Here is a 25,960-nt window from a genome sequence, read left to right as displayed (position 1 = left end):
CCTTCCAACTGTCCCGGGAACGTCCCTCTTTTTCTCAGGCAGGCAGTGTCCCGCGACGGAAGCGGTACATCTGTCAGAATGAACTTAGGTCTACAGTCATTAGGTCGACCCCACTAGGTCGACTGGCAGGAAGGTCGACCTGACTTAAGGTCGACATGGGCCAAGGTCGACATGACTTAAGGTCGAATTTGCATAAAGGTCGACATGAGGAAGGTCGACTGGTCATAAGGTCGACATGGGTTTTTCACTGTTTTTTTTGATCCGAATGTCGACACAGTCGACATGGACACAGTTGGCAATGAGAATCGGACCCTCGCATCGCTCGCTTCGCTCGCAATGCTTCGGGCACGGTGCCTCGCTGCGCTCGGCACACTATTTTATTCTCCCACCACGCCCTAGTGGATGGTAGGGCATGAAATACCGCCTGTCGGCACATGTCGGCTCAAAAAACAGTGAAAAACCCATGTCGACCTTATGACCAGTCGACCTTCCTCATGTCGACCTTTATGCAAATTCGACCTTAAGTCATGTCGACCTTGGCCCATGTCGACCTTAAGTCAGGTCGACCTTCCTGCCAGTCGACCTAGTGGGGTCGACCTAATGACTGTAGACCTAAGTTCATTCTAATAGATGACCGCTTCCCCCCGCGACAGGGGAGGACAGATAGGAGTGCCCCATGAATAGACGCTGTGCGCATGCCCCCACAGCTGCAAAAATGGGGAGTGGCCTTGTGACAATAGGCCACACCCTCTGACCACGAGGCAACGCCCCCAAAATGTCAGACACGTGCCTCCAGTTCTATGTTGGGAGGTATGTATTACTGCTGACGATACATCTGCGATAAATGCTTCCCCTTAGTGTTATGTGCCTGCCATACACTGGTGTTCAAGGCAATGTCTAGATTATACTAATGGTATCCCTGTATATACAAGATGTGATTTCATATGTGCATGTACACACGTGCAGGGATGTTTCCTGTAATTCCAAGATGACAGCTTCATAGCACTGTCAGTAGCGTGGGCTGAACACGTTAGATCAGTTTGGAGGAGTGTAACATAAAACAGGCTCCGATTCCCATCTCGTTCATTATGTGCCCTCATCACTTATCAAGAGCTTTCCTCAGAAGTAAAGGGGAAGGCTTCCAAAAGGATTCATGTACCGGCATCCATGCAGCTGCTCCGAGCGAGTCAGTTTGTCTCTGTCAATTAGAATAAGATGGAATATTCCTCACATAATAATAACTGAAGCCAGTTAATAGTTACGGGCAATGACACGTGTTTAACGAGCTTCTTAAAGGGTCATTTACAAAAGTGCGTCAAGAGATTAAATAATGTCAGCCTGGCTGTATCGTCCCCACTGACCCCACAATGGGATACATACATTGTACTGGCAGTAAAATGTCGACATACCGTATGCATGTAATGTAAGTTGACATAAAGGTTGACATGTACATAGTTAAGGTCGACATGGCCTTTTTCATGTCGACCTTTTGCCTGTGTTGACCTTTTGACTATGTGGGCCTTTTGACCGTTGACCAATAGTGGTAAATATTTTGACTGCCGACCTAGACACAGTCGCCCCTCATGAGCGCACCCTGCCTGCATTTGCGATTGCTAAACACTGCGATGCAATGTTCATCTGTGACTGCAAGCCCAAGTAAGTGCAGTCTCACTCAGACTTGCAGTCGCAGAGGGCATTGCGCAGCCTAGGAACCTGCTTACGTGACGCAGTCCTTGGTTTCGCCATTCCCAGGAAACAGGGATGACAAATAGATTATTTCTGTATAATGCTAACACTGCAACGGTCAGTGCTGATGCGGCTGATCTTCTTCCATCACCTGTGCCCTGCACTTCCAAGTGACAATGGCAGAGAGACTACTAGGGTGAAGTATTTGGGTATATAACAGTGCTGAGTTGTTATTTCGGTTGGGTGTTGTATGGCGGTCCGACAATCGGGATCCTGATTGCCAGTGCTCCAACAGGTGAGCACAAAGAAGCCAATTGCCCCACAAGGGAGTATAACTCTGGTCAGTCAGAATCTAGACTGTTGGGCATTTAACCCCTTCCCGACATTGCCTTTTATGGTAATTTTTTTTTTTTTCCTCCTTGCGTTCAAATAAGCGTAACTTTTTTAATTTTCCGGCTATATAGACACATGAGGGCTTTTTTTTTGCGGGACAAGTTGTACTTTTTAATGGTACCATTTACTATACCGTATAATATTCTGGGGAATCAGGAAATAATTCAATGTGGGGTAAAAAGAAAAAAAAACGAAATTCCACAATTTTGCGCTGGTTACGGTTTTTTTGGAGTTCATAGTTCGTTTAAAATGATGGGTTATCTTTATTCTATGGGTCGTTACGATTCCGGTGATACCAAACTTATATAGTTTTCGTTACATTTTACCACTAAAAAAAAAAATAGAAAATGTTACGGTTTTTCGAATTTGCGTCGCGTCGCCATGTTCTGCGGCTTATAACTTTTTTATTTTTCCACCTACGGACCTGGGTGAGGGCTCATTTTTTGCGGGCTGAAGTGTACTTTTTAATTAATACCATTATGGGATATGGGCGACTTTCTGATCTCTTTTAGCTATTTTTTTTTGGGTAGGCGATGCGACCAAAAAACGTAGTTTTGGCGTTGGGGATTATTTTCCGTTTACGCCTTTAACCGTGCGGGATAACTAATGTTATATTTTAATAGATCGGACTTTTAGGAACGCGGCGATACCAAATATGTTTATTTTTTTTATTTTTTATTTATTTTTATTTGGGAAATGGGGAAAGGGGGGTGATTTGAACTTTTAATATTTTTTTATTTTTTTTTTATTTTTAAACTTTATTTTTTTTTTTTTTTTACTTTTACTACAAGGCCCCCTAGTGTACTTGACCACTAGGGGGCGCGATCGCCTGTACTAGGTTCAGCCATAGAGCTCTATGGCTGAACGTAGTGATTTTATGCACTTCCTATTACATCCTGCCTCAGGCAGGATATGATAGGTATGCAGACACGGCCAGCACAGGGGTCTACATTAGACCCCTGGCTACCATGGCAACCAATCGACACCCTCCGATCTCGCTGCGGGGGGCCCCGATCGGCGCCGGAGGGGGACGCCCCCCCTCCGATCAGCTATTTAAGCACTGCGGTCGCTTTGCCCGCGGTGCTTAAAGGGTTAAACGGCCACGATCGGCGAACTCGCCGCTCGTGGCCGTGAGAGCAGGGACCTGGCTGTAATATACAGCCATTACCTGCTCTCTTTCAAGCCAGCTCACTCCGTGAGCTGGCTTGATTCCCCCTCAACCGACATATGACGTAAATGTACGTCATATGTCGGGAAGGGGTTAAACAGTCGGAATTCCGATGTTGGAGTACTGACCATCGGAATCATGACCCATTTCGGTTTGGGAATTGCTTAATTATTAGGCAGAGTAATACTAACCCATGTATTCTATATCTCTACTCATACTGTATATTTCAGTGATCCTTTAACTTCAGTAAAAACTCTGCCTGATTCAATTATACCAATGAACATTTGGCATTCATGTAATCTTTAAAGGCGCATACACACTGGGCGTTTTTGTCAACACACTGAGCGATTTTCCCCCCTGCCCATCGATTTTTGCTGCTTTGGAAAGCCATTCAGTCTGCTGGAAATACCATTCAGTCTGGTGGCTGGCAATGGTGCGGGAGCGCCCCTCAATGCCCACCGCTCATTGCATTCCCATACCTACTGGAGCTGAAAGCTGCTCAAATTACAAAACCGAGCTGCTTTCAGCTCAAAGTCGCCCTGTGTGTATGGGCCTTACGGCTGGTTTACACACTAAGGACATTCAACATGACCCTAGGCTACATCGATAGAGGATATGGGGCCACATTTCACAAATCAGTGTGATCACAGCCAGGTGGAATGAACTGATCCCACTTTACAGGAAACACTCTGTCCCTTCAATCGTTTAAGGTTGTTAACCACCGCCCAGGACAATGTTGGGAGGTATTTTAACATATATAAACATTCATGTCATGTATACCGGGACAGGGCATGGGTGTCCAACAATCCTCTGCTCCCGGGCCACGCCATTGGTTCCCAGATCGATTATACCATCCGCTCTCAGACTGATCATACCATTGGCTCCCAGGCCCCCCATCGGTTCCCAGACCGATTGAATCCCCATCAGCTCCCAGGCCAAAGTACTACGCCATCGATTCCCAGACCGATCACCTCTACTACTGGCTCCCAGCCTGAAGAACCTCACCATCAGTTTCACCAACGGTTCCCAGATCAATGTAGACCCTAATTATTGTACCGCAGTGTGCTCAATCAACAGGCATATACACAGTGCTGTAGCTAGGTGCCACGGTGCCCGGAGCAAGGGCATGTTTCGCACCCCCCATTTGTAGTGGACGGGGCTTTTACACGGCGAAAAGGGGGCACGGCCTAACATTATACCACACACCGTAATGCTCGTTGCACATTTTAGCGAACTTTGTAATACCCAATGCCTGTAATGCCTGAGCCTGTCTGCTATTTTCAATTAAGTCTCTCACTGGACCACTAGCCAATAGACGCTCACAGGCCAACAGACACCATTGCTGCTTCTGATTGGCTGCAAGCGCCTATTTAAGATAGAGGTTTGTTGTGAATCTGCGCACCAAGTGCGTTTGTGCAGGGTTAGCTGCTGAGAAAATGCAGGTGATCAGTCTGCGAGAATACGCAATAAGATACAATTTTCTCTGCTTCACCCCTAGGTAAATGATGGACTGAGAAAGGTAATTGGTTTCATAAAACCCTTTATTAAGTGCACATACAATATCTGATATGTGTCAGAAATATGCAGTAAAAATTATACTAGCAAGAAATGTGATGGAGGGTAGGCGCACAAGCGCCTATTGGCTAGCGGTCCAGCAGGAGGCTTGAATTGAAAATAGACGCGGACAGTGGACACTCAGCCGGACACAGCGGGGAGCAGGGAAGCGGGCGAGCAGGGCAGAGGAGGCACAGTTTCCGGCTCCACCCCCCATCACCACCGGACAATGCCGGCCCCGGGTGGGACAGCCACAAAAATACGGGACTGTCCCGCGAAAATCAGGACAGTAATGAGGTTTTTGACAGGAGCAGATAGGTTGATAGTTTATATCTCCCCACTTTATCACTCTCCATGGCTTAGTACAGACACTGTGGCCCTCCAGCTGTTGTGAAACTACACATCCCAGCATGCCTTGACCTAGTTTTAGCATTCCCTAATAGCAAAACTGTGGCAAGGCATGATGGCACAACAGCTGGAGGGCCATAGTTTGACTATGCCTGGCTTAGTACATCCGACCAATAGTACTGTATATGTGTTAAACACCTCTGATGCTATGTGTGGTCTGCGCTGCAGCCTATGGACATCATCCACCACAGTACTGTAAGTGATGTATATCTCTGTACACAACATGATTTACCATTTAGGATGTAAAATCAAGAGCACAGTGTGAGGTCTGACATGTGTTACAATACATTAATCCTACTCTAGAAAAAAGGCCTCTGCTGTGACTAATGTTGGAATCAGTCAAGTCCAGATATCAGTTATGCTAAATTCACCAGAGGGACAGAGTAAGTAGCAAGATTTAAAGTTTATTGTATAGATCAGGAACAGTACAGTTCATTGCCCCCAGGGACAGGGGAGGGTTTATCTTTCACATTAAGGTGGTGGTAAAACATAATGGCCTCAGGATCACAAGAAATATAACCTCTCAGGAAGGGTAACGGCCTTTTGCAATTTTTCAGGCCCAGAACTAATCATGGTGGATGCAGAGAGGATTCTGACAAGCTAGTGCGCTAAATGTGAAGGATTGTAACCTCCAGCCATACTGCGGGCTGCCCTTTACACTAATCGCCTCAGTAATAAGCAATTTTGTTTCCTGGATTTGCACTTTAGACCTTGTATTAGTTCCATGTTTGAAATATACCAGGCATTCTGCTTTGGATAGAGAGTAGTTATTGGGGATTTCGTAGCAGTTATATGTACTGTACAGTATGTCTGGAAATTGTTAGATCAGGTGCACTAAACCTAAAATTGAAGGTAGAAATCCCATGAATACAGTCTATACAGTAATGTACATATTTTTTACACAAACAACTGTGGCAGGCTATACATAAATGATTTGTAATTGCCACATTTCCTTGGTTTGTTTCTTCAGGCTGTTATTAATAGTTTACAGTTCTGCAGTATTTTGACACTGTATGTGTCTAGAATGATTTAGACCCCTTTTCCACGGCATTCAAAAACTTGGATATTGCAAGGGAATGCGCATTAACCTGGGATTTTGATCAGTAGGAAAGGAATACTTGCCTACCCTACCAGAATGGCTGAGAGCTTCCCAAAATTTTACTTAAAACTGTCTTGCTCTTACTTCACCAAAGTCAGTATAGAGGTAGAATATAATAGTGCCGAGTGAAGCGAGCATGCAATAGTACGCCTTACACTAATTGGGGGTCCATGTAGACATGTCATGACATTTTAACCATGTCTACTTTTTTTTACCCTTTTGACCCTTTTGCCTTATTGCATGTTGATCTTGACCTTATGGGGTGGACTTATTGACTGTATGTAGATATGGCATACACACAGAGCGATCTGTGCTTCAGTTCTGTCTGTCAGATTGCTTAAAATAGCCCTGGATTTGCCCCGTGTGTCCCGAATTCCTTTGCTATCTGGAATCCCTTCCCCACGTTGTCAAACCTGCCTCCATCTCATCACACAAACCTACCATCCCTCCACCTAGCTCTCCAGCCTCTGTATCCCGCAGCTCTGCCCCCTTCCTCTTTGGGCAGTATTCAATGAGAAAGTTCTCCGTGCATGGAGAGCGTTTTATTTCGCTCTCCATGCACTCTCCGTGTTTTAGCGGAGATTCTCCCTGTTCCGGAGCCTCCTGCTCCCACTATTCAATGTATTTAAGACTCGCCGCCACTCGCGGCGAGTCTTAACCCCTGCAGCGGACGAGCGTCCGCGGCAGGGAGCTTTCAGGGAGCCGGGGGACGGAAGCAGCCAGAGAGATTAAAGTCTCCCTGGCTGCTCCAGAGGAATGTGGAGGGGAGGTGGGCTCCCCTGGACCCAGGCAGCACAGGCTGCCCCCCCCCCCTATAGCCAGCGGGGGACCCAGTATTCACTGCACCGAATCGTGCATATTAACGATCGGGTGCAGTGAATATATGAATATCTAATGAGCGGCTCGAGCGCTCCAGCCCCCTGCTGGCTGCACTGTGTAAAAAAAAAATATATTTTTTTTAAAATTAAATATATATTCATGTGCTATAAGCACATGAATAAAAATAACATGCCCCTTCACAGAAAAAAAACCCTGATTTTTTGACACCAAAATTAAAAAAAAAAAACCTTTTAGTTTAAAAGTTCACATTCCAGATCTCCATCAAAAGATGGAGAATTTCTACACGGAGAGAGACGGAGAAAATCACTTAGAAAGACGGAGAATATTTCACATTGAATAGGGTTGCTCGCTTTTGGAGAGCAAAATGCTCCGTCCAAGGCGAACAAAGCACAAATTCTCCATAAAACACGGAGATTTTTTTCTCATTGAATACTGCCCGTTGTGTCCTGCATTTCCCCTAGGGCAGGCATGTCCATACTGTGGCCCTCTAGCTGTTGTAAAACTAAACATCCCAGCATGCTTTGCCATAGTTTAAGTATTCCCTAATAGCAAAACTGTGGCAAGGCAAGATGGTACTTGTAGTTTCACAACAGCTGGAGGGCTATAGTTTGGACATGCCTCCCCTAGGGGACGCAAACTCCCATGAGCCGGTCCAATGGACCTATATATTGTCTGTAAGTTCTGTGCTTGTCTGTATTAGCCTGTACCCAAATATTATGTATGGTCTGCCCTAAATATGGGGTGCTGCGGAACCCTTGTAGTACCATCTGAATAAAAGATGACAAAAACTTTATTTTATTTTAAAATGAGTGATATTACCGGGGCTTAGCCAAAAATGTGTGGATCCCATAAAGAACACATTGAATGGGCCCCTGCCCCAATGCCTCTACAGTGATACCTCTCAAAAACAGATGTTATTTTTTGTATAATAAAAGTTCACAAGTTCATTATCTGAACCACAGTAGTGCCGTCGTTATTATTATGCCCCATTGTAGTGCCCTAGTTTATTTTTGTCAACCATAGTTGGGCCCTAGTTGACATTATGTCCCATTGTAGGGCTGCCATTGCATAGTACCACCAATTCACGTTATGCCATACAATGTCCTCAGTTCATATTATGTAACATTATAATGCCCTTAATGTAACTAGGTATATTGTAGGCTCCCAGGCAAAAGTTTGTAAGGGCCCCTATGTACAGTATCTACCAATGGTGAATGGCATATGACAGGGAAGTTCTGGGCCCAATAGCAGCTGCACCTATGATAGATAAGGCCTTGTGTATAACACATGTAACTGTGACAGGAAAGGTGGCCCCTCTCAGCTCTGGGCCCCATAGCAGCTGCATCCCCTGCACCTATGGCAGCTACACCCCTGTATATAAAACATGTAACGGTGACAGGGAAGGTGCCCCCCCCCCCCCCCCCATAGCTCTGGGCCCCATAGCAGCTGCATCCCCTGCACCTATGGCAGCTACACCCCTGTATATAACACATATAACTGTGACAGGGAAGGTGGCCCCTCTCAGCTCTGGGCCCCATAGCAGCTGCATTCCCTGGATCTATGGTAGCTAGGGCCTTGTATAAAACACATGTAACTATGACAGGGAAGGTGGCCCCCATCAGCTCTAGACCCGGCCCTTAGCAGCTGCACTCCCTGCATCTGTGGTAGCTATGGCCTTGTATAAAACACATGTCACTGTGGAACAGGGAAGGTTGCCCCTCTCAGCTCTGGGCCCAATATTATCTGCACTCCTGCACCTATGGTAGCTACAGCCTTGCATATTACAACAAACAATCACAATAAATAAATAACACATGCTGAGGGGGAAAAAATGAAGTAGACAATTAAATGCATTTATCAGTCACACCTGCTTGTTATAGAAATGACATCATTGATTAATGGATTGCAGTGAATCTTACCTCCCGCAGTGGATCGTTGAGCTCACTCAGAATATTGTCCTCATCGAAGATCTTCCCTTGGTACCTGTGCTCATAATAATCATGTATCTTCTGTCGCATGTCAGAAGGCAGTTTGTGAAATGACATGTACTGTTCCACTTGTTTGTACTGTGGAAACAGAAGAGAGAATCACAGTAATGACAGAAAAAAACACAGGTTCTAAAAACATGTCTGCAAATACACTTTACTATGTTTGCAATGTTGCAAAATCAAATATCTATGAGAACCCATGATCTAAGTGCATTAGATCATGGGTTCTCAAACTCGGTCCTCAGGACCCAACATAGTTCAGGTTTTCCAGGTCAAATGTAGGGTGACCAACTCATCCCTTTAATCCGGGACACATATTAATTACACAGGTTCTGTGGCAGTTTAAAACCAGGTGAAATGGAGTCTTGAGGTGTGGCAGTTTAAAACCAGGTGAAAGCCAGCCACAGAACCTGTGTAATTAATATGTGTCCTGGATTAAAGGGATGAGTTGGTCACACTAGTCAAATGGCAGGTGCCCAGGTGCCCATTCATTCCTCATCGAAACATTTCCACAGGTGGAGCTAATTATTTCACTTGTGATTCTGTGAGGAGACCTGCAAAACATGCACTGTGTGGGGTCCTGAGGACCGAGTTTGAGTACCTCTGCATTAGAGGATCCACTGTGTATATCAGAATCAGACATCACTTCTGATATTTTTCACCTCTTATCACAGCAAAAATATCCGGTACTTCCTCATCTTTGCGGCCACCGCTTACGCTACAGAACTTATGTACTGTACGACGCCACCAGCCTGGGTCCACGCCACCATCTATTACCTTTAGTAAAGTTGTGGTGAGTGAAGCGGAGCAAGCCACTGAGTCCGAAGTGTGGCAAGTAAAGCGAGCCCACGAGGGGACAGCCGCTGCTCTTACAATGCGGTTAAGTAGCGACTAACGTAACTGGCTTAGTGGTGGCCGCAAAGAGGAAGAAGTACCAAATATCCTTTTGTCCCTATTTAACAATATTAACTACCACTGAAAAACATTTGCCCCTGTAAAGCCAGTGTAAAGCTGGGTACACAGTGGGGTAGCGATAGCTCCTACAAAACTAGCAAGGGGGCTTGGAGGTGCTGGGTGGCTTTTTGGTACGGGGGTCTACTGGGGCTGTAGCGTCCCCTTGTCTGGAACACAGACAATATACTTATCTGTGGTCCCATCACACCTGCACCGCTTAAATATGTCCCTCCCAAAATGGCCACCGCCTCATGGGAGATACATTTATAAAAGGGTGGGGTGCCGAACATTGGCAAGTGTATACACACCAGCAAGAGAGGATAAACTGCTATCCACTTTGAGGTGGGGAGCTATCTTGTCATTAGACCCCATCCCAACACAGGGAAATACCAATATTTCCTGGGTTCTCAGTGAGGGGGTGGAGCCACAATATGTGATGTCAGTCATTTATCCTCGCCCCCTTCCCATGGCCATGCAGATGTTGGTGATTGTCACAGCATCCTGCCCTCTTCACTAGGAAGCGGCCAGCTTGCCGGAGAGCCACTTAATCATCTGGTTCTATAGAGGACTACCCCAAAAATCGACAGTCTCCCACAGCTTTTGGTAGGGTAGACAAGAATGCTGTGAACTGCCTGACCGCTCTGATTGTGTGTAATATAAATCAAAGCGGCTGGGCAAAAATTCTCTACCTGCCTCGCAAGAATCTCTGGATACCCTTTTGGGACAGCCCACCACTGCTCGGAGGCCTAAAAATCATGAGGCCCAGGGCAACTGCCCAGTGTGCCTATATGTTAAGCTGGCCTTAATATATACAGTACCATGAATAAAATAAGTGATTTCAGATTTTACCACTGTCCCCCAAGCTAATATCTCAGGACGGCAATCGGTATTTCTTACATCTGAAGGCTCTTTGGTACTTATGTAATATCTGGGCCCCCAATTTTTTCATTGCATCGCATGCAATATAGTGGCATACAATTCATGCGATGCGATTTTTCATTGTAAAGACCCGATTTTTAAGTGTATAGTCACCCATGGGTGATTTCATACCCCCACTATCCAACTATGCATGGAGTTGATTTTATATAGTGTGGCGAACGCAGCGAGCAACCGATCCCGAATCGTGGCGAGCGCAGCGAGGGGACGCAGAATACATGTAAAGTAATCCGCATCCGCTCGCCACGCTTCGGGCTCGGTGGCTCGGTGTCTCGCCACACTATATAAAATCAACTCCATGCGTAGTTGGATAGTGGGGGTATGAAATCACCCACGGTTGACTATACAATTAAAAATCGGGTCTTTACAATGAAAAATCGCATCGCATTGCATGCCTTAAGTAGTGGTATGCAATGAAAAAATCGGGCGCCCAGATAATACATAAGTACCGGCTCTTTAAAATGGATAAACTATGATAAGTTAATTTGATAAATCTAAGTGTAAAATGTAATGTATCCCTGTGATACAGTATGTTAATTTCCACTGGTGTACGCTTTTCAAAGAAACCCTTCAGCGAGCACAAAGAGTTCCGTAGGTAAAGTAGAAAAGCTCTGGATATATTGCTGGTAAATACAGTATGTTCCAACAATCTCGTCTGTGAGAATAACGTTCATAGCAATGTGTTACTGATACGTTCGGATTTATAATGCATGATTCATTATCCCGCTGGCAAGTGTGCGCAGTCCTAGTTGCCTATGACAGCTCGCTGCAGATGCCTCTTACACGCAGAAAGTGCAGAGATACCTTTTACTTGGCACAAAATACTTTTCCCATTTTGTCTCACCGGCCCAAGAAACGGATCTAACATTGCTTCTGATCGCTGCGGGTTATAAGCCAGAAAGCCCCTGACATTTCAAATGTAAAAAAAGCTCTGCCCTAAAGGTACATTATTTAAAAAAGCAGAACGCGGTTCTCCTGGCAAGCACAGAGTTTCCCTGTAGTCGCTGTCAACGCTCTGCATGCAGCGCATCAAACGCTGACGCACAGTAAAGCACCTGTGCGCGCGCCAAGGCAACAGCATTTGCCATTAAAATGAACGGAAGATCAGCAGAACGCTTCAAAAAATGACACAACACTACCACTCTGTACGCACGAACGCAGCAAATTCAATATGATGGAAACCTTTCCTTTTTTATCAGCATTAAAAGATGGAAATACTGATAAACTTGCTATTGGTAGATGTGTGTTGTGTGACATCATTGCATAATAATCTTATCACTAATTAACTATTATAACTAGAAATAACCCCACGGACAACTGAAGTGCCTTTTAAAATTGGTCAACCAGAATTTAAATCTTTAAACTAAATATGGTGGCAATAAGAAAGAACGGCCAGACCCACAGTGACACTACGACTTAACGCCGACTCTCATGTCAACAACATGGTATTCTTTAATTTATTGGCAACGCCAACAAATGGCAGGTCTCCAACTCTCTATACACCGTAATAGAGCCGGCCAGACAGCCAAACCCCAATGACCCCCGGGATGAAAGCCACTGTATACAATGTATTGGGCAAATAGCACAATAGCCACTGTTACTGCCGTTCTTTCCCGCCACAAATATAGGTTGACAAACCCCAACCGGCAAAGAAAAAGAAAAAACTGTGGGGGACACACACACACACACAAAAAGTTGACTTGGGGAGGGAGGGTGTTAAAAAATTCCAGAGAAAGAGATGGAATCTTCTAGTGCATATCCGATTAACCCCTCCCTGACACTCCCCTTATTTAAATTACCTACATGTCTAGCCTGTTAACTATTTCACTACCTAACTGAACTATGCAAAGCTCACACGACCCCCTCAACCTAGAAGTTTATACTTACTCGTGCTATTTGCACTCGCTCTTCATTCTATTTGTTTACGGACGCTAAGTGCGACATGCGGTTTAACGAGAACGCGTAAAATATTTTCGACCTAGACCGGAAAGTACCCAATGAAATATTGAGTGTCTTCTACCCAACAGCGTCATTTAACTGCCGGTTATAGAATTTCCTAAAACAAATGCCTTCTGTGCGCACGCAGAACTACTTCATTAAATTGACAGACTCTTTCTACTTTACATATTTATTACAGTAGCAGTAATGTTAACGCATAGCATTTCCAATGAATATCAAGCAAAGAAACCAGGGGAGTGAAACAAATAGTATGACTTATGAAACCTGGCATAAAGCAATTTACTTAGGAGTGCAGAGCGGAGAACAAATAAGCTCTGCACGGTGAATCAAATTCACGCTGTCACCCCAAAACATTGAGAGGCTGTCACTCACGCTGGGAAGTGATGGAAACACCTCTATTATCACATGTGAATAACTGCCTAGCACACTGTAATCAGTGCCGTAAAATTCCAGGCTGAAGACTACACGGGATTCCAAATCGTTGCGGGAAAATAAAGACTATCGGACCACATACTGCATTGGCATTTTCTTCACCGAAGCTGCAGTTCATCAGCCATTCAGGTGATGCTCTGGGTTATGTCTATACTGTACAGAAAATTGTTAATGGGAGTTAGGGAATGATGGTGTAATGGTTAGCATTACCGCCTCACAGCACTGAGGTCCTGGGTTTGATTCCCTAAATGGTCCTGCCTGTGTGTAGTTTGTATGTTCTCCCCAGGCTTGTCTGGGACCCTGAATACCTCCCACAACCCTAACATATACTGGTAGGCTAATTGGCTCCCCACAAAAATGAATCAGTGTGTGCGTGTACATGTGTTTATGCAGAGTAGATGGGCCAAGCGGCTCTTATCTGCCTACAAAAGGTAAATATGCCAGCGCTGGCTGAATGATATCACGCAGGCCGGTTCACAATGATATAGTCAATTTGAATAACTATAAATTAGGATAATATAAAAATCAAAGAAAATAATAATAATAATGGTACTGTATATATGATAAAATTGAAAAAGGTGAATAATCACATCAGTTGCATACTTTCTCTGTCATGGTCTATGCTAGAACAATTATAAAGTCATGATTGTTCCAACTGGTAAGTGATAGTTTATATTACTATTCCTATTATGATTCACTGATGGGTACTTAAGAAATGATGGGTTTGTTTGTATCCCAATGCTGATAAGTGGTCACGTATTGTGGAACACGTGACTGGAGGACGTTGCTTGGCAACATAGGACTACCCAAGCCTACGCTGAGGCAGCTCCTGCCGTTCACTGCCATCTTCCGGGTCACGTGGTGTAAGACACGTGACCGGAGGACATTGCCTGGCAACGGAGGTAACATGGCCTAACGCCTGCAGGTAGGGTTGACTTGCCACCTCAGGCATCTTCGATTCCTGGAGATTCCCACACACACACCTTCATGTGCGCGTGCGCTCCTGGAAAAGCGGGCGTGGCTTTGTAAAAAAGGCGCTCCTGGAAAAGTGGGCGTGGCCTCTAATAAAGACATGTATTAAAGTCCCTATTGTTACATTTAATAACACATTTCCCCTACTGACAACTCCTTCAGAGAGATACCTCATACATCCTCCCCTCACCCTGACACCAGTGACAACAACTTCACAGCAACCTCCCCCTCACTTCTCTAACATGCATATCTGCCCCAAACACTGACCGTCCACACACACAAATTCCCCCCTCAACACTGGCCTCACCATGTCCTTAGCTGACAGCACAGATGGCAGTGGTCCCCTGGGATTGATACACAGTAGCAGCAGGCTTGTCTCTCCTCTGAGGCTCAGTTTGGGAGGAAGCGCTGCTGCAGCATCCTAAGCTGTTGGCTGCACAGTGCTCCTCCGTCCTCTCCTCTCCCATGGCCCAGTTTAAATATTTCTGGAGGTAGAGGGAGCTGTGGGGCAGGCAGCAACTAGCAAGTGCTGGAGACACTGTGCATGCCCTGTGGCCTTTCTGGCACCTGGAGCTCACGCTCCACTGGAACCAGCCCTCCCTCTGCCACTGACAGTGTGCACACTCAGTTGGGAGGCTGTGGAGGCTTTCAAAGTCACCCGGATTCCGGGAGAATCCCAGAATCCGGGAAACTGCAAAAACTTCCTGAAGAATTGCCCTCAATTCAGGGAGAATCCAGGAAATCCTGGAGAGGTGGCAACCCTAACTGTAGAGCTGCGTCCTGAGGTGTTTTTTGGCTGTGGTGGGTCCTTTAACCAAATTGGGGTCTTGTCTTGTGCGTAATGTCATTACGATGCGCGGCCCCGTGGCTGGTGAGGTCGGCCCGCAGATGAGACGCGTTGCACGTCTGATTTTTCGACTCTCATTGTGATCGCAAGTAGATCCGATCGCTTGTATGACCGCTTCATGACCTGCATACGATCCCTTACTTCCCAAAATTCAATTCGGCCTCCTTTATGGTGGTATAAACATCACTTTTAAATAAATCGACTCCAATATTATTTTCATGCAAGAGTCCGGATGTAATGCCACCCTAGTTTGTCAGCGGTGTTTGATGCCGGGCGAACTTGGACGTGTTATTAATGGGGAAACTGCTTAGAAAGCCATGCCTTATAAGCGATTGCCCCTTTAAAAAAAAAATCAGAGTTCCTTCGGCATCCCACTAATAAACTAGGGTGGCATTACATCCGGCCATGGAGGGGATTGAAATGATTCTGCAAAAGATTTAAATGCAATTTTGCCTAGTGATTTAAATTGTTATTTGATTTATGAGAAGAACATCCTGATTTTGGCAATAAAAATATTCAGCTTTAAATCCTGCTGCAAAAATGACAAGAAATCTGAAAGACAGACATTCATGAGATGGGAGTAGACTTCTTTCCAGCAAGAACACCCATTTGTACTGAAGAACGGTCTTTTCTCTGCTTAATAAGTGCACAGAAAAAGAAAGGTTAATATCTCAAAGAATAGAGTCAGATGCAGCAGCAGCGTCCTCATGTTTAAGCTGAAGTCGCGTCTGCTAATGTATGTTACTAGTCAGCAAAGCCCTTTCTTGGCGTACATCCATGCATCAATGGGTCTGATTCAGGCTGGGCTGTGAATTTGCAGCCGGAGCGATTATTGATCCACTGCGCATGTGCACGGACTGAACATCGAATGACCAGCAGACCAGAATAAGGGCCATTGTACAGTTTTTATTCCATAGATAGAAATTTAGCCCAACGCGGCTTTTCTCCCTTTGATAAATATACTGTTACAGGAAGAAAGCAGGCCGCCTCCAGCACACACTATACAAGGAGCACAGAAGTGACGGCAATGCGTAAGAATACGGAGATGAGAACTTGTCTCTGTCGCCTTTACAACGATACCGGCAGCAATGATCTTTTCACCTATGTAGCTGCATGACAGGTATTGCCTTGTACTTGAGCCATCTGTGTCAGCTTGTTAAGGGCCTAATTAGATCACTGCAGTCCCAGATATTGTTTCCAGCAGGTAGCAGATCTTAGTGGGCAGATGGCAATGAATAAAGGGCCTGATTCAGACTTGGATATATTCGCTGCCTAGCGTACCGGTTAAGGCAGCCCCTGACGAACACAAACACCCCCGCATCATTAAGCCCCACTGCCATTTACTGCGTAGTTCCCCGTAAAATCTTTTCATGCTGCCCGCTTCCCTAGCATCTCTTCCGTGGGTGTGGGAGGACTGGCCTCTCTTCTGTAGGGTGTGGGAGACTGCAAGAAAAATTGGGAGTCCCCAGCAATTTGCGGGGGGAGCAGGCAAGTATACACTTGGAGTAGGATAGAGAGCGGTCTCACCGCTAAGCCCCGCCCTCAACATGGCACAATGCTGCAATTCGCGGGTCCATATGAAGGAGGTGTGACTCAATTATGCAAATTTATCTCTGCCCCTCTATATGGCCCATAAATCCCAAGTATTATCTATTGGGTGCAGTGGGAGATTCAGTCACTCTTCCGTGGACTGGCCGAAAAATTGGGGGGTAGGAAATTATACACAAACTACAATTTATTTAATAACTTTCCAAAATGATGCACTATTAAGCACGACATAACTGAAATGCTTACAGCAGGGCTGGATTAACCACGGGGCAATAGGGGCGGTCACCTCGGGGCCCCCACACATCAGCGGCCCCCACACTGGCACTGCTGCGGTGTTGGTGGGTGGCGGGCAGGGGGTCCCTGCGGTGGCTGGGCAGTCAGCAGCGGGGTCCCTGCGGCAGATGGGAACTAGCAGTGGTAATGGCGGCGCGGGAAGTGGCCGCTGAATGTAAAACCATATTTTGAAAAGACTGGCTGAAGTATTCCTTATACATGTATGCCACAGTGTTGCTTACAAATCAGCAGTATTGCTTATACACATAATGCCCACAGCAGTAATACCCCTTACACGAAATGTCCACAGTAAGTGCCCTTTAAGCACTTATCTACAGTATATCTGTACTTCCAGCAGCTTCCTCTCCTCTCTTGTTACCTTTAGCGACAGAGATGGCATGACATCACATAGGCCATGCCAGAAAAAAGAAAGCCACTTGGACAGGATTTTCATTGTAATTACTGAGCAGGGCTGTGGTGGAGGTGGAACTGAGTTCCCCCTACCATTACAGGTGGTGGAACTCAGTTCCACCAAGTTCCACACCACTTTAACCCCTGAATATAGTAAAGATAAAAGGCAATTAATCACCTTTTAACTGTCACTTTTCAAACATACCTCCCAACTTTTCCTTCCCCTAGATATGGACACTTGCATACCAAAGATGTGTGACCAGCAAAGGGGGCATGGCCTCTTGTGGGAGGGTGTGGCTTTGTGGCCCAAACCGGGTTTAGCATTGCAGTGGTGTGCCCAGAGCTCCACAAGCAGTTTGGCAGCCCCTGCTGGTGGGACAGCAGGACAGTGTGTGATCACCGGGACAGTTGGGAGGTACTGTATGCTCTCCAAGGTTTCCCTCATCTATCTATCCCCTTCATGCTCTGTATCACTCATCATATTGCAATGCCAGCAGTATCCATGCTCTGCACTGCTTATTTGTATTATTTTAGCACACTGCCTATTTCTCTTTACCCCGTTAATATATATCTCTCATTTATTGTCTGGCACATTTTCTGTATTAAGCCTGTTCTCACTTGTCTCTGTTCCCCTGGTTTCCCGTGCTGCTGCTGAGTTTATACTGAAAAGATGATTGCCAGCAGCCATAATCATCTGCTGTTCTCTGGAATCAATGACCACTTCATTTAGCACACAGAAGTGAGATTAGTGTGTTCCCAGCTTATATGCAACAGTTCCAGTGCTGCAAATGTTTCCCCACAATCACAGATTTCTTCTGAAGCAACAAATTCATGCACAGAAATCCGCAAGTGGGAAACAATATCTATCTATCTATCTATCTATCTATATATATATATATATATATATATATATATATATATGCAGGAGAAAAACCAGAAAGCGCACGATATGAGTATAATGCAAAGAGTACTTTACTGTAATAATAAGGTCACATACATGTAAGTTTAAAATAGCAGGTATGCAGGTATAACCCGGGGAAGCAGATCAGGCATCAACACGCTCACAGCGTATAGCGCGGCAGCAGCTGAAGGCTCCAGACCGGGACCAGGACAGTTCACAGACGATCACAGCGTCAACACGTCATCAAGGACCGCCCCAACACGTTTCGTCATTGGATGACGTGTTGACGCTGTGATCGTCTGTGAACTGTCCTGGTCCCGGTCTGGAGCCTTCAGCTGCTGCCGCGCTATACGCTGTGAGCGTGTTGATGCCTGATCTGCTTCCCCGGGTTATTATACCTGCATACCTGCTATTTTAAACTTACATGTATGTGACCTTATTATTACAGTAAAGTACTCTTTGCATTATACTCACATCGTGCGCTTTCTGGTTTTTCTCCTGCATGTCCGTCTTCTTGAGGTTTTGGTGTTACCTCTCACCAGAAAAACAGCTGCACTGCATGAACCACCATCATATGGACTTTTCTTTTAAACAAGGAACTATTTGCGCATATTGACTGGACTACTCTGTATGTATATATATATATATATATATATATATATATATATATATATATATATATATACTAGCTGACCCGCCCGGCGTTGCCCGGGAAACCCTTGGGGTTTCTTTATTTCCAAAATTGCTGAAAAATATCATCTTACAATATGCTGTGCCAAAGACCTAAGATTGTAATTTGTTATAGATTCCACCATAATGTTAGAATGTGTTTGCATTGGTACTCAATGACGGCAATGAAATCAGGTGTGGTGTTGTTGTTTGAAACACAACGCTCCTGAGTTGATAACTTGTATGTGTTGATGAATTCCACATCCACTCCTGAGATTTATCACCTACTGTATGACATATCCTCCAACATCTGAGGGTCAGAAATCGGTACAAAATCAGAAGGGGACGTGGCCACACCTCCATTTCTATACTTTGAAATTGTACAGTTTCTAGGGTGTGTAATTACAGGCGCTGAGTGCGAAGGGACCGGGGTGGGCGTTACTTACCCTGCCATAATTAATTAAAAATTCACTGCTCCCTGCCACTGCCACTCCGCTCACCGAACCTGCAGCAGTCTCTGAGGTCTGGGGCACATGCCACATGATCTGTAAAGCACATGCACCGGGCATCTCTACCAAACAGTGGGGCAGCCCCTGAGTGTGGGAGCAAGTCCACGGGGCTGGCCACATGATGTCATGACGCGACGCACGCTACCCGCACCACTGTAATGCCCCACTGGGAATGGGAGCAATGGGCCAAATTCTTCCCTACACCCGCCGAGCCAATCCACTGATCCAGCCATCACAATCATCAATGGGTGCATTGATAAGGTTTGAGTGTAAGAAGTTGAAGAATAAGACTGAGAAAAAGAATTGCCATGTTACAAAGTGTACAATTTACTCAATAAATCGTGAAAAAAATGTAAGTGTACATAGAAGTACAATCAAGAAATGAAAGTAGGATTAAAAAATAAGTTCTGATTCAAACTGATAATTGTTTGGATGGGGTGGGTTGTGAAACAAATCTATAGGTGGGGGTATGGATATTGTGGGCATAATTGGTGTTTGTTACACCTACATGGGGCCCTCAATTGATGGGATTTTCACTACAGTGTCACGGTCACATTGTCACCATAGGGGGATTCCCAATTGGGGTCCAGGTGGTCTTTTAGGGACCCTTTACAATCCTGTAGGTCTCTTCTCCTTGAGCTTACGGTCTCCCTTAATGATAGTCAATCACTGAGGGAGACCATAGGCTTCAGGAGAAGAGACCAACGGAATTGTAAAGGGTTCCCTAAAAGACCACCTGAACCCCAATTGGAAATCCCCCTACGGTGACACTGTAGTGAAAATTTCTCATCATCTGGGTACCCCCTGTAGGTGTACCAAACACCAATTATGCCCACAATATCCATACCCCCTCCACCTATATTTATTATTTATTTATTTACAGTTTCTTATATAGCGCAGCAGATTCCGTTGCGCTTTACAATAGTAGACAGTGATAAGACAAACTGGGTAACAACAGACAGACTTGGAGGTAGGAGGGCCCTGCTGCAAGCTTACAATCTATAGGGATATAGGGGGGAAACATAAGGACAGGCACCAGTAATAGCATAGCAGTTACAGTTACAAGTCCAGAAGGGAAGCTATATAATACATAAGTGCCTCGGAGGGTTATGCATGTAGAACTTAAATATGATAGGCTTGCCTGAAGAGGTGAGTTTTCAGGGAACACTTGAAAGTTTGGAGACTGGTGGAGAGTCTTAATGTGCGTGGAAGGGCATTCCATAGGATGGGAGCAGCCCGATAAAAGTCCTGTAATAATGAATGGGAGCTAGTGATCCATGCAGAAGAGAGACGCAGATCTTGTGTAGAGCGTAGTGGTCGAGATGGGAGATATTTTGTGATAAGTGCAGAGATATATGCTGGTGCAGTATGGTTAATAGCTTTATAAGCAAGTAGAAGTGTTTTATATTGAATACGGTAATATACAGATTTGTTTCGCAGCCCACCGCCATCCAAACAATTATCAGTTTGAATCATAATTTATTTTTTAATCCTACTTTCATTTCTTGATTGTACTTCTATGTACACATATTTTTTTCACGATTTATTGAGTAAATTGTACACTATAACATGACAAATCTTCATCTCAGTCTTATTCTTCAACTTCTTACACTCATAACATTCAAACAAATGCATGCAGCGCTCATGCCCATCGACCAAACATTATCTATGAACCAAAAGAGTCTGGGAAACCCTTAAGGCAGAGCAGTGCCTGATATCCAACTGACTAACAGGGTGAGTGCAGTGTACCCACTTTGTATTGATCAATGGGTGCATTGGCCAGGACAAAGATTTCTCAGTGCAACTGGAGGACTGGAGAGACGGATATGGGGAACAAAGTAGAAATGGTACATTAGGTACAGTTTTTATTTGCCGGTACAGACTGTTAAATAAACGGCAAATTATTTTTTATGTGTTCTGTGTGTTTGTGTGTGTTGTACTGTTTTTGTGTGTGTGTTGTAATGTATGTGGTTTTGTGTGTTATATTGTATGTATCTGTCCAATGCGTAAGTGTGTGAGGTGTGCTATGTATATACAGTATGTGTGTGTTGTGTCTTTGTGTATCTGTGCAAAGTTTAAATGTGTGTTTTGTGTGTGTTGTACTGTTTTTTGGGTGTGTGTGGTGAATGTGGGTGTGTGTTGTGCTGTTAGAGGTATGTTATGTGTGTGTATCTGTGCAATGTTTAAGTGTGTGTTCTCTGTATTGTACTGTTTTTGGGTGTGTGTTGTAGTGAATGTTGGTGTGTGTTGTACTGTGAGTTGTGTGTTATGTGTGTGTGTGTTGTGTTTATACCTGCCGAATGTGTAAGTTTGTGAGGTGCGCTACGTATTTATGTGTGTGTAGTGTGCTGTGCATATCCTGGCAATGTTTAAGTGTGTGTGTTCTGAGTGGCGTAGCTTGGTTTGGGGCGCCCCCCCGCCGTTAATGGGGGGGGCGCCTCCCCCCCTCCCCACCCCGGCCGCCGGTGCCACCCCCCCCCCCATCGCCGCAGGCTTACCTGTCTGAACGTCCCGGCTCCCCTCCTGGCTTCAATTAATAATTCTATGCAGACGGACCACGATAAAATGGCCGCCCCATACTGCAAACAGTTTCAGAGAACTGTCTGCTTTATGGGTCGGCCATTTTATCGTGGTCCGTCTCCATAGAATTGATTGAAGCCAGGAGTTGTGTGTTTGTTGTACTGTTTTTGGGTGTGTGTTGTAGTGTGTATGGATTTGTATTGTACTGCATGCGGTGTGTTTCCAGCGATTTCAGCCCCTATCTCCCCCGTGTGTACACAGCTTAAGTGTGTGAGGTGCTCTACGTATAAATGTGTGTGTTGTGTGCTATGTGTGCGTATGTGGTGTGCTGTGTGTGTGTGTGTGTGTACAATGTGTACGTGTGTGTGTTATGTGTGGTCTATGTATATCCTCAATTATTTCCTAATTGTTTAAAGCCTTCACCATAATGTTAGAATGTGTCTGACATACTCAATGACAGCAATGAAATCAGGTGTGGAGTTATTCCTTCGTCCACGGTTTCCCAGATCGTCGATCTTTTTCCCAGATCATCAATGAAGGAAAATTAAAACTTGGTGTTTTTTAAAATTTTAAGTGAAATTTCCCAAAAACGGCTTCGAGGTGCACACCACCGGGTCCAGAGGTATCTTGTTGCCAAATTTGGTGTCTCTGAGTGCCACGGTGTGTCTGCAATGCGACGGACACGCACACACACACGCACACAGACTCTTCAACTTATTATATAGAAGAAGATTAGCACTGAAGCTCCTCCCCAAAGATTAATAATTTTGTTCTCATTTTTAATAATGTTGTATTGTTTACAGTTGTTATATTCTTATTGTTATCATTACCTATTTTAATCAATGTAATTATTTATTCTTTAATCTATTTATTACAGTAAATTACAGTTATTAGTTAACACATGTCATCATTACTGTGTCAGCTGTATGATTTTGCAGGTGTGAATGTGTTCCTAAAACACCACCACTATCCACACCACCCCAAAGCGTGGCGAGCGCAGCGTGCCCCACAAGGGGTGTCGGAACACGTCCTCCGACTTTTTCGTACCCCCACTATCCACGTCGGCGTGGAGTTGATGTTATATAGTGTAGCGAGCGCAGCGAGCCACCGAGCCCGAAGCGTGGCGAGCGGACGCGGAATACATGTAAAGTAATCCGCATCCGCTTGCCATGCTTCAGGCTCGATGGCTCACCACACTATATAAAATCAACTCCACGCCGACGTAGATAGTGGGGGTATGAAAAGGTCGGAGGACTCGTTCTGCTGCGCTTGCCACGCTTCGGGGTGACGTGGATAGTGGAGGTGGGGGAAAAAAGTAGTGGAGGTGGGGGAAAAAAAAGCCATAGCTGCTTTCAATAGTAAGCACCTATCACATCTCATTGCATGGGTGCCTGTACAATGAAATATCGCATCGCACCCTGTCTATGGTGCCCTTCGATAACATTTAATATTTTATTGTAGAAGCACTCCTGTGAACTTAATATGGACATCGCATCGCACGGCACTATAAACGATGTGCGATCCGATGCAATTTCACTACGGAGAATAGCCCAGTACGCAAAATGCGTACTGGGTGTCCTGAAAAGAAACAAGTACCCAATTTTTATTACTGATTGTGGTACAATCGTCTATAGCTTCCCAGTGCTTTGATCCTGTGCTCTCTCTATCTTGGCCATGGTGGAAGATCTCTCAATGATAAAATGCGGCATTATTTTATTTAAAGTAAAGTATATATTTTTCAAATGTAAATATATATATATATATATTTTTTAATTACTTATTTAAAGACTTTGTTGAACAATTATTTTAATATATTTTTAACTATTAACTTTTTTCCACAACAGTGGAACTGGAAGCACAATCTGGGCAATCGGTCCCACTGTGCAAGTGCCAAGGTCCCAAGACTATTACTGCTGCCAGCCATTTTGGCTAGGGAGCTAAGCAATGATGCCCCAATGATAAATATTTCAATACATCTTAACCATTCGGGTCTCTTACAAGTGTTCATTTGGGGATTTTCTGGGTATTATCTAAAATTTTTGAATGACTACAGATTAGATTTTGTGTTTGGCACCGTATGCTAAATGCCATTAGAGCATTGTGTTCAGATATTATCCTTAGCAGCAAAGTCCAAAGTGATTGTAATTAAAGAAGCATTAAAGAATGACGGCTTTGGTTCTATACGCTCCCTTGTGAAGGCTGTTACTGCGTTTGTTTGCATCACCATTGAGATGATATCATTTATCATCATTCCCTCCCGATACGGCAGAAATCATAGAAACGTTCTCACACTCCAATAAACGTGTGCCCTCCACCTGCAGAGGATAATGTGATACAGCATACGGAGGTAGACTTTCCTTTGCTGTTTCAGCCTATAATAAAACCATCTGCTGCTAAAATTAAGCATCCCATTGGCCTCGCATCGAACAGTCATGTTATCCATCTTGTCTGACATTTTGGAGTTTTGCCACTTTACTGTGGGCTTTTACCAAGTTTCAGCAACCTTGACAGAGAACGGAGTCATGCTAAAGGCAGCTGATCCAGACTCTTTGTAAAACACAAAGAAAGAAGAACAATGAAAATACAGAAAATATACACCCTCTGCTTTCAAGTTGGGATTTTTGGACAAACATGCACAGGTCACCATGTGCATCAGGGGATGCAGTTACAATCCCGGCGGTCGGGATCCCGGCGTTCAGAATCCCGACGCCGGAATCCCGACCGGCGAAATGCCGACACATTCTCCCTCCGTGGGTGTCCACGACACCCCTGGAGGGAGAATAAATTAGTGTGCCGAGCGTAGCGAGGCACCGGGCCCGCAAGGGGGGGCGATCCACGTCCCCCCCTTGTCGGCATTTCGGCGTCGGGATTCTGAACGCCTAGATCCCGACCGCCGGGATTCAATACTGAATCCTGCATCAGAAGTGGGTGTGGCCAAGTGTTCATACCCTCCAACATCCGAAGAGCAAAACGCAGTGCAAATTCTGAAATGGGCGTGGCCATGTGTAAAGGGGCATGTCCACACCTTCTTTCCTATACTTACAATGGTTAGTTGGAGACCCAAAAAAAGGTACAGTTGGAGGGGATGTGAATTGCCTCCCCCATCAGTTCCCCTAAGACTGTATGCCACTGACACAAAAGTAGGTGCTTCTCATAGCAGGCATGAACAGAATATACCTCTGAAACCTTTCTACCCAATGGGTACAAAGCTGGTCCAATCAGAACAATGGGATACATCCCCACCAATCCTGCTCACACTGGGAAAACAGTCAGGATCCTGGTGGTACTATCAGTAGCCCACAGGGAAAACATCCACACATTGGCTCCACAGTGAAAAAAAAAAAAAAAAAAACCACCCGCAGATACATTGGCCTCCACAGAAAAAAAACCACATACACTGGCCTCCACAGGAGGCAAGGGGGCCCATCTACTATAGGTTTACTTCTAAGCTTGCATATAATTCAGTGACTGGGAGCTTATTTGTATGGTTCCCTTGATCTGCTGTAACTTAAGTTACAAAAGTGAAAAATATCAAGCTGGGCTGCACACATTACAATTAAGTCCAAGGAGTGATGTCATCACCTTGTGATTGACCACGGGTCACTTTCTGCATTCATTTAAGCTGACCGTTTGCACTAGGAAGTCACGGGTTGCAGTGTGCAGCAGCTGAGCCCTTGCAAAGTTCCAATGTTGCATGCGCCGGTGCCTGTACTGTGCAACCCTGTATTGTTGGACACACCACAGTTGTAGACATCACTAGATTGACAGTTTGCCGTCGTTTGTATATGGGGAGGGGGGGGTGATTATTGTTTCCCAATAATGACTTTACAGCAGCCGTTTGGGGCGTTCCAAATCTAGGATCTCTGTCATAAGACTGGGGCTGTGGTGGCCAA

General features: G+C 45.1%; 1 protein-coding gene across 1 annotated transcript in view; it reads right to left on the bottom strand.

Annotated features, from left to right (window-relative positions):
* The window catches only part of HCN1 (hyperpolarization activated cyclic nucleotide gated potassium channel 1), a 436,596-nt gene that overhangs the window by 59,167 nt on the left and 351,469 nt on the right, over window positions 1-25,960 (bottom strand). The window contains exon 5 of the mRNA XM_083153907.1: window positions 9,068-9,214. Within this exon, the coding sequence (XP_083010033.1) occupies window positions 9,068-9,214 (147 nt within the window). The remainder of the gene's footprint in view (window positions 1-9,067; window positions 9,215-25,960) is intronic.

Source organism: Crinia signifera, chromosome 1 (assembly GCF_055691185.1).
Source record: "Crinia signifera chromosome 1, ASM5569118v1, whole genome shotgun sequence".
In the NCBI taxonomy this organism is placed as follows: domain Eukaryota; kingdom Metazoa; phylum Chordata; class Amphibia; order Anura; family Myobatrachidae; genus Crinia; species Crinia signifera.
Note: the sequence above shows the minus strand (reverse complement) of the source record. Positions and strands in the feature narration are given on the sequence as shown.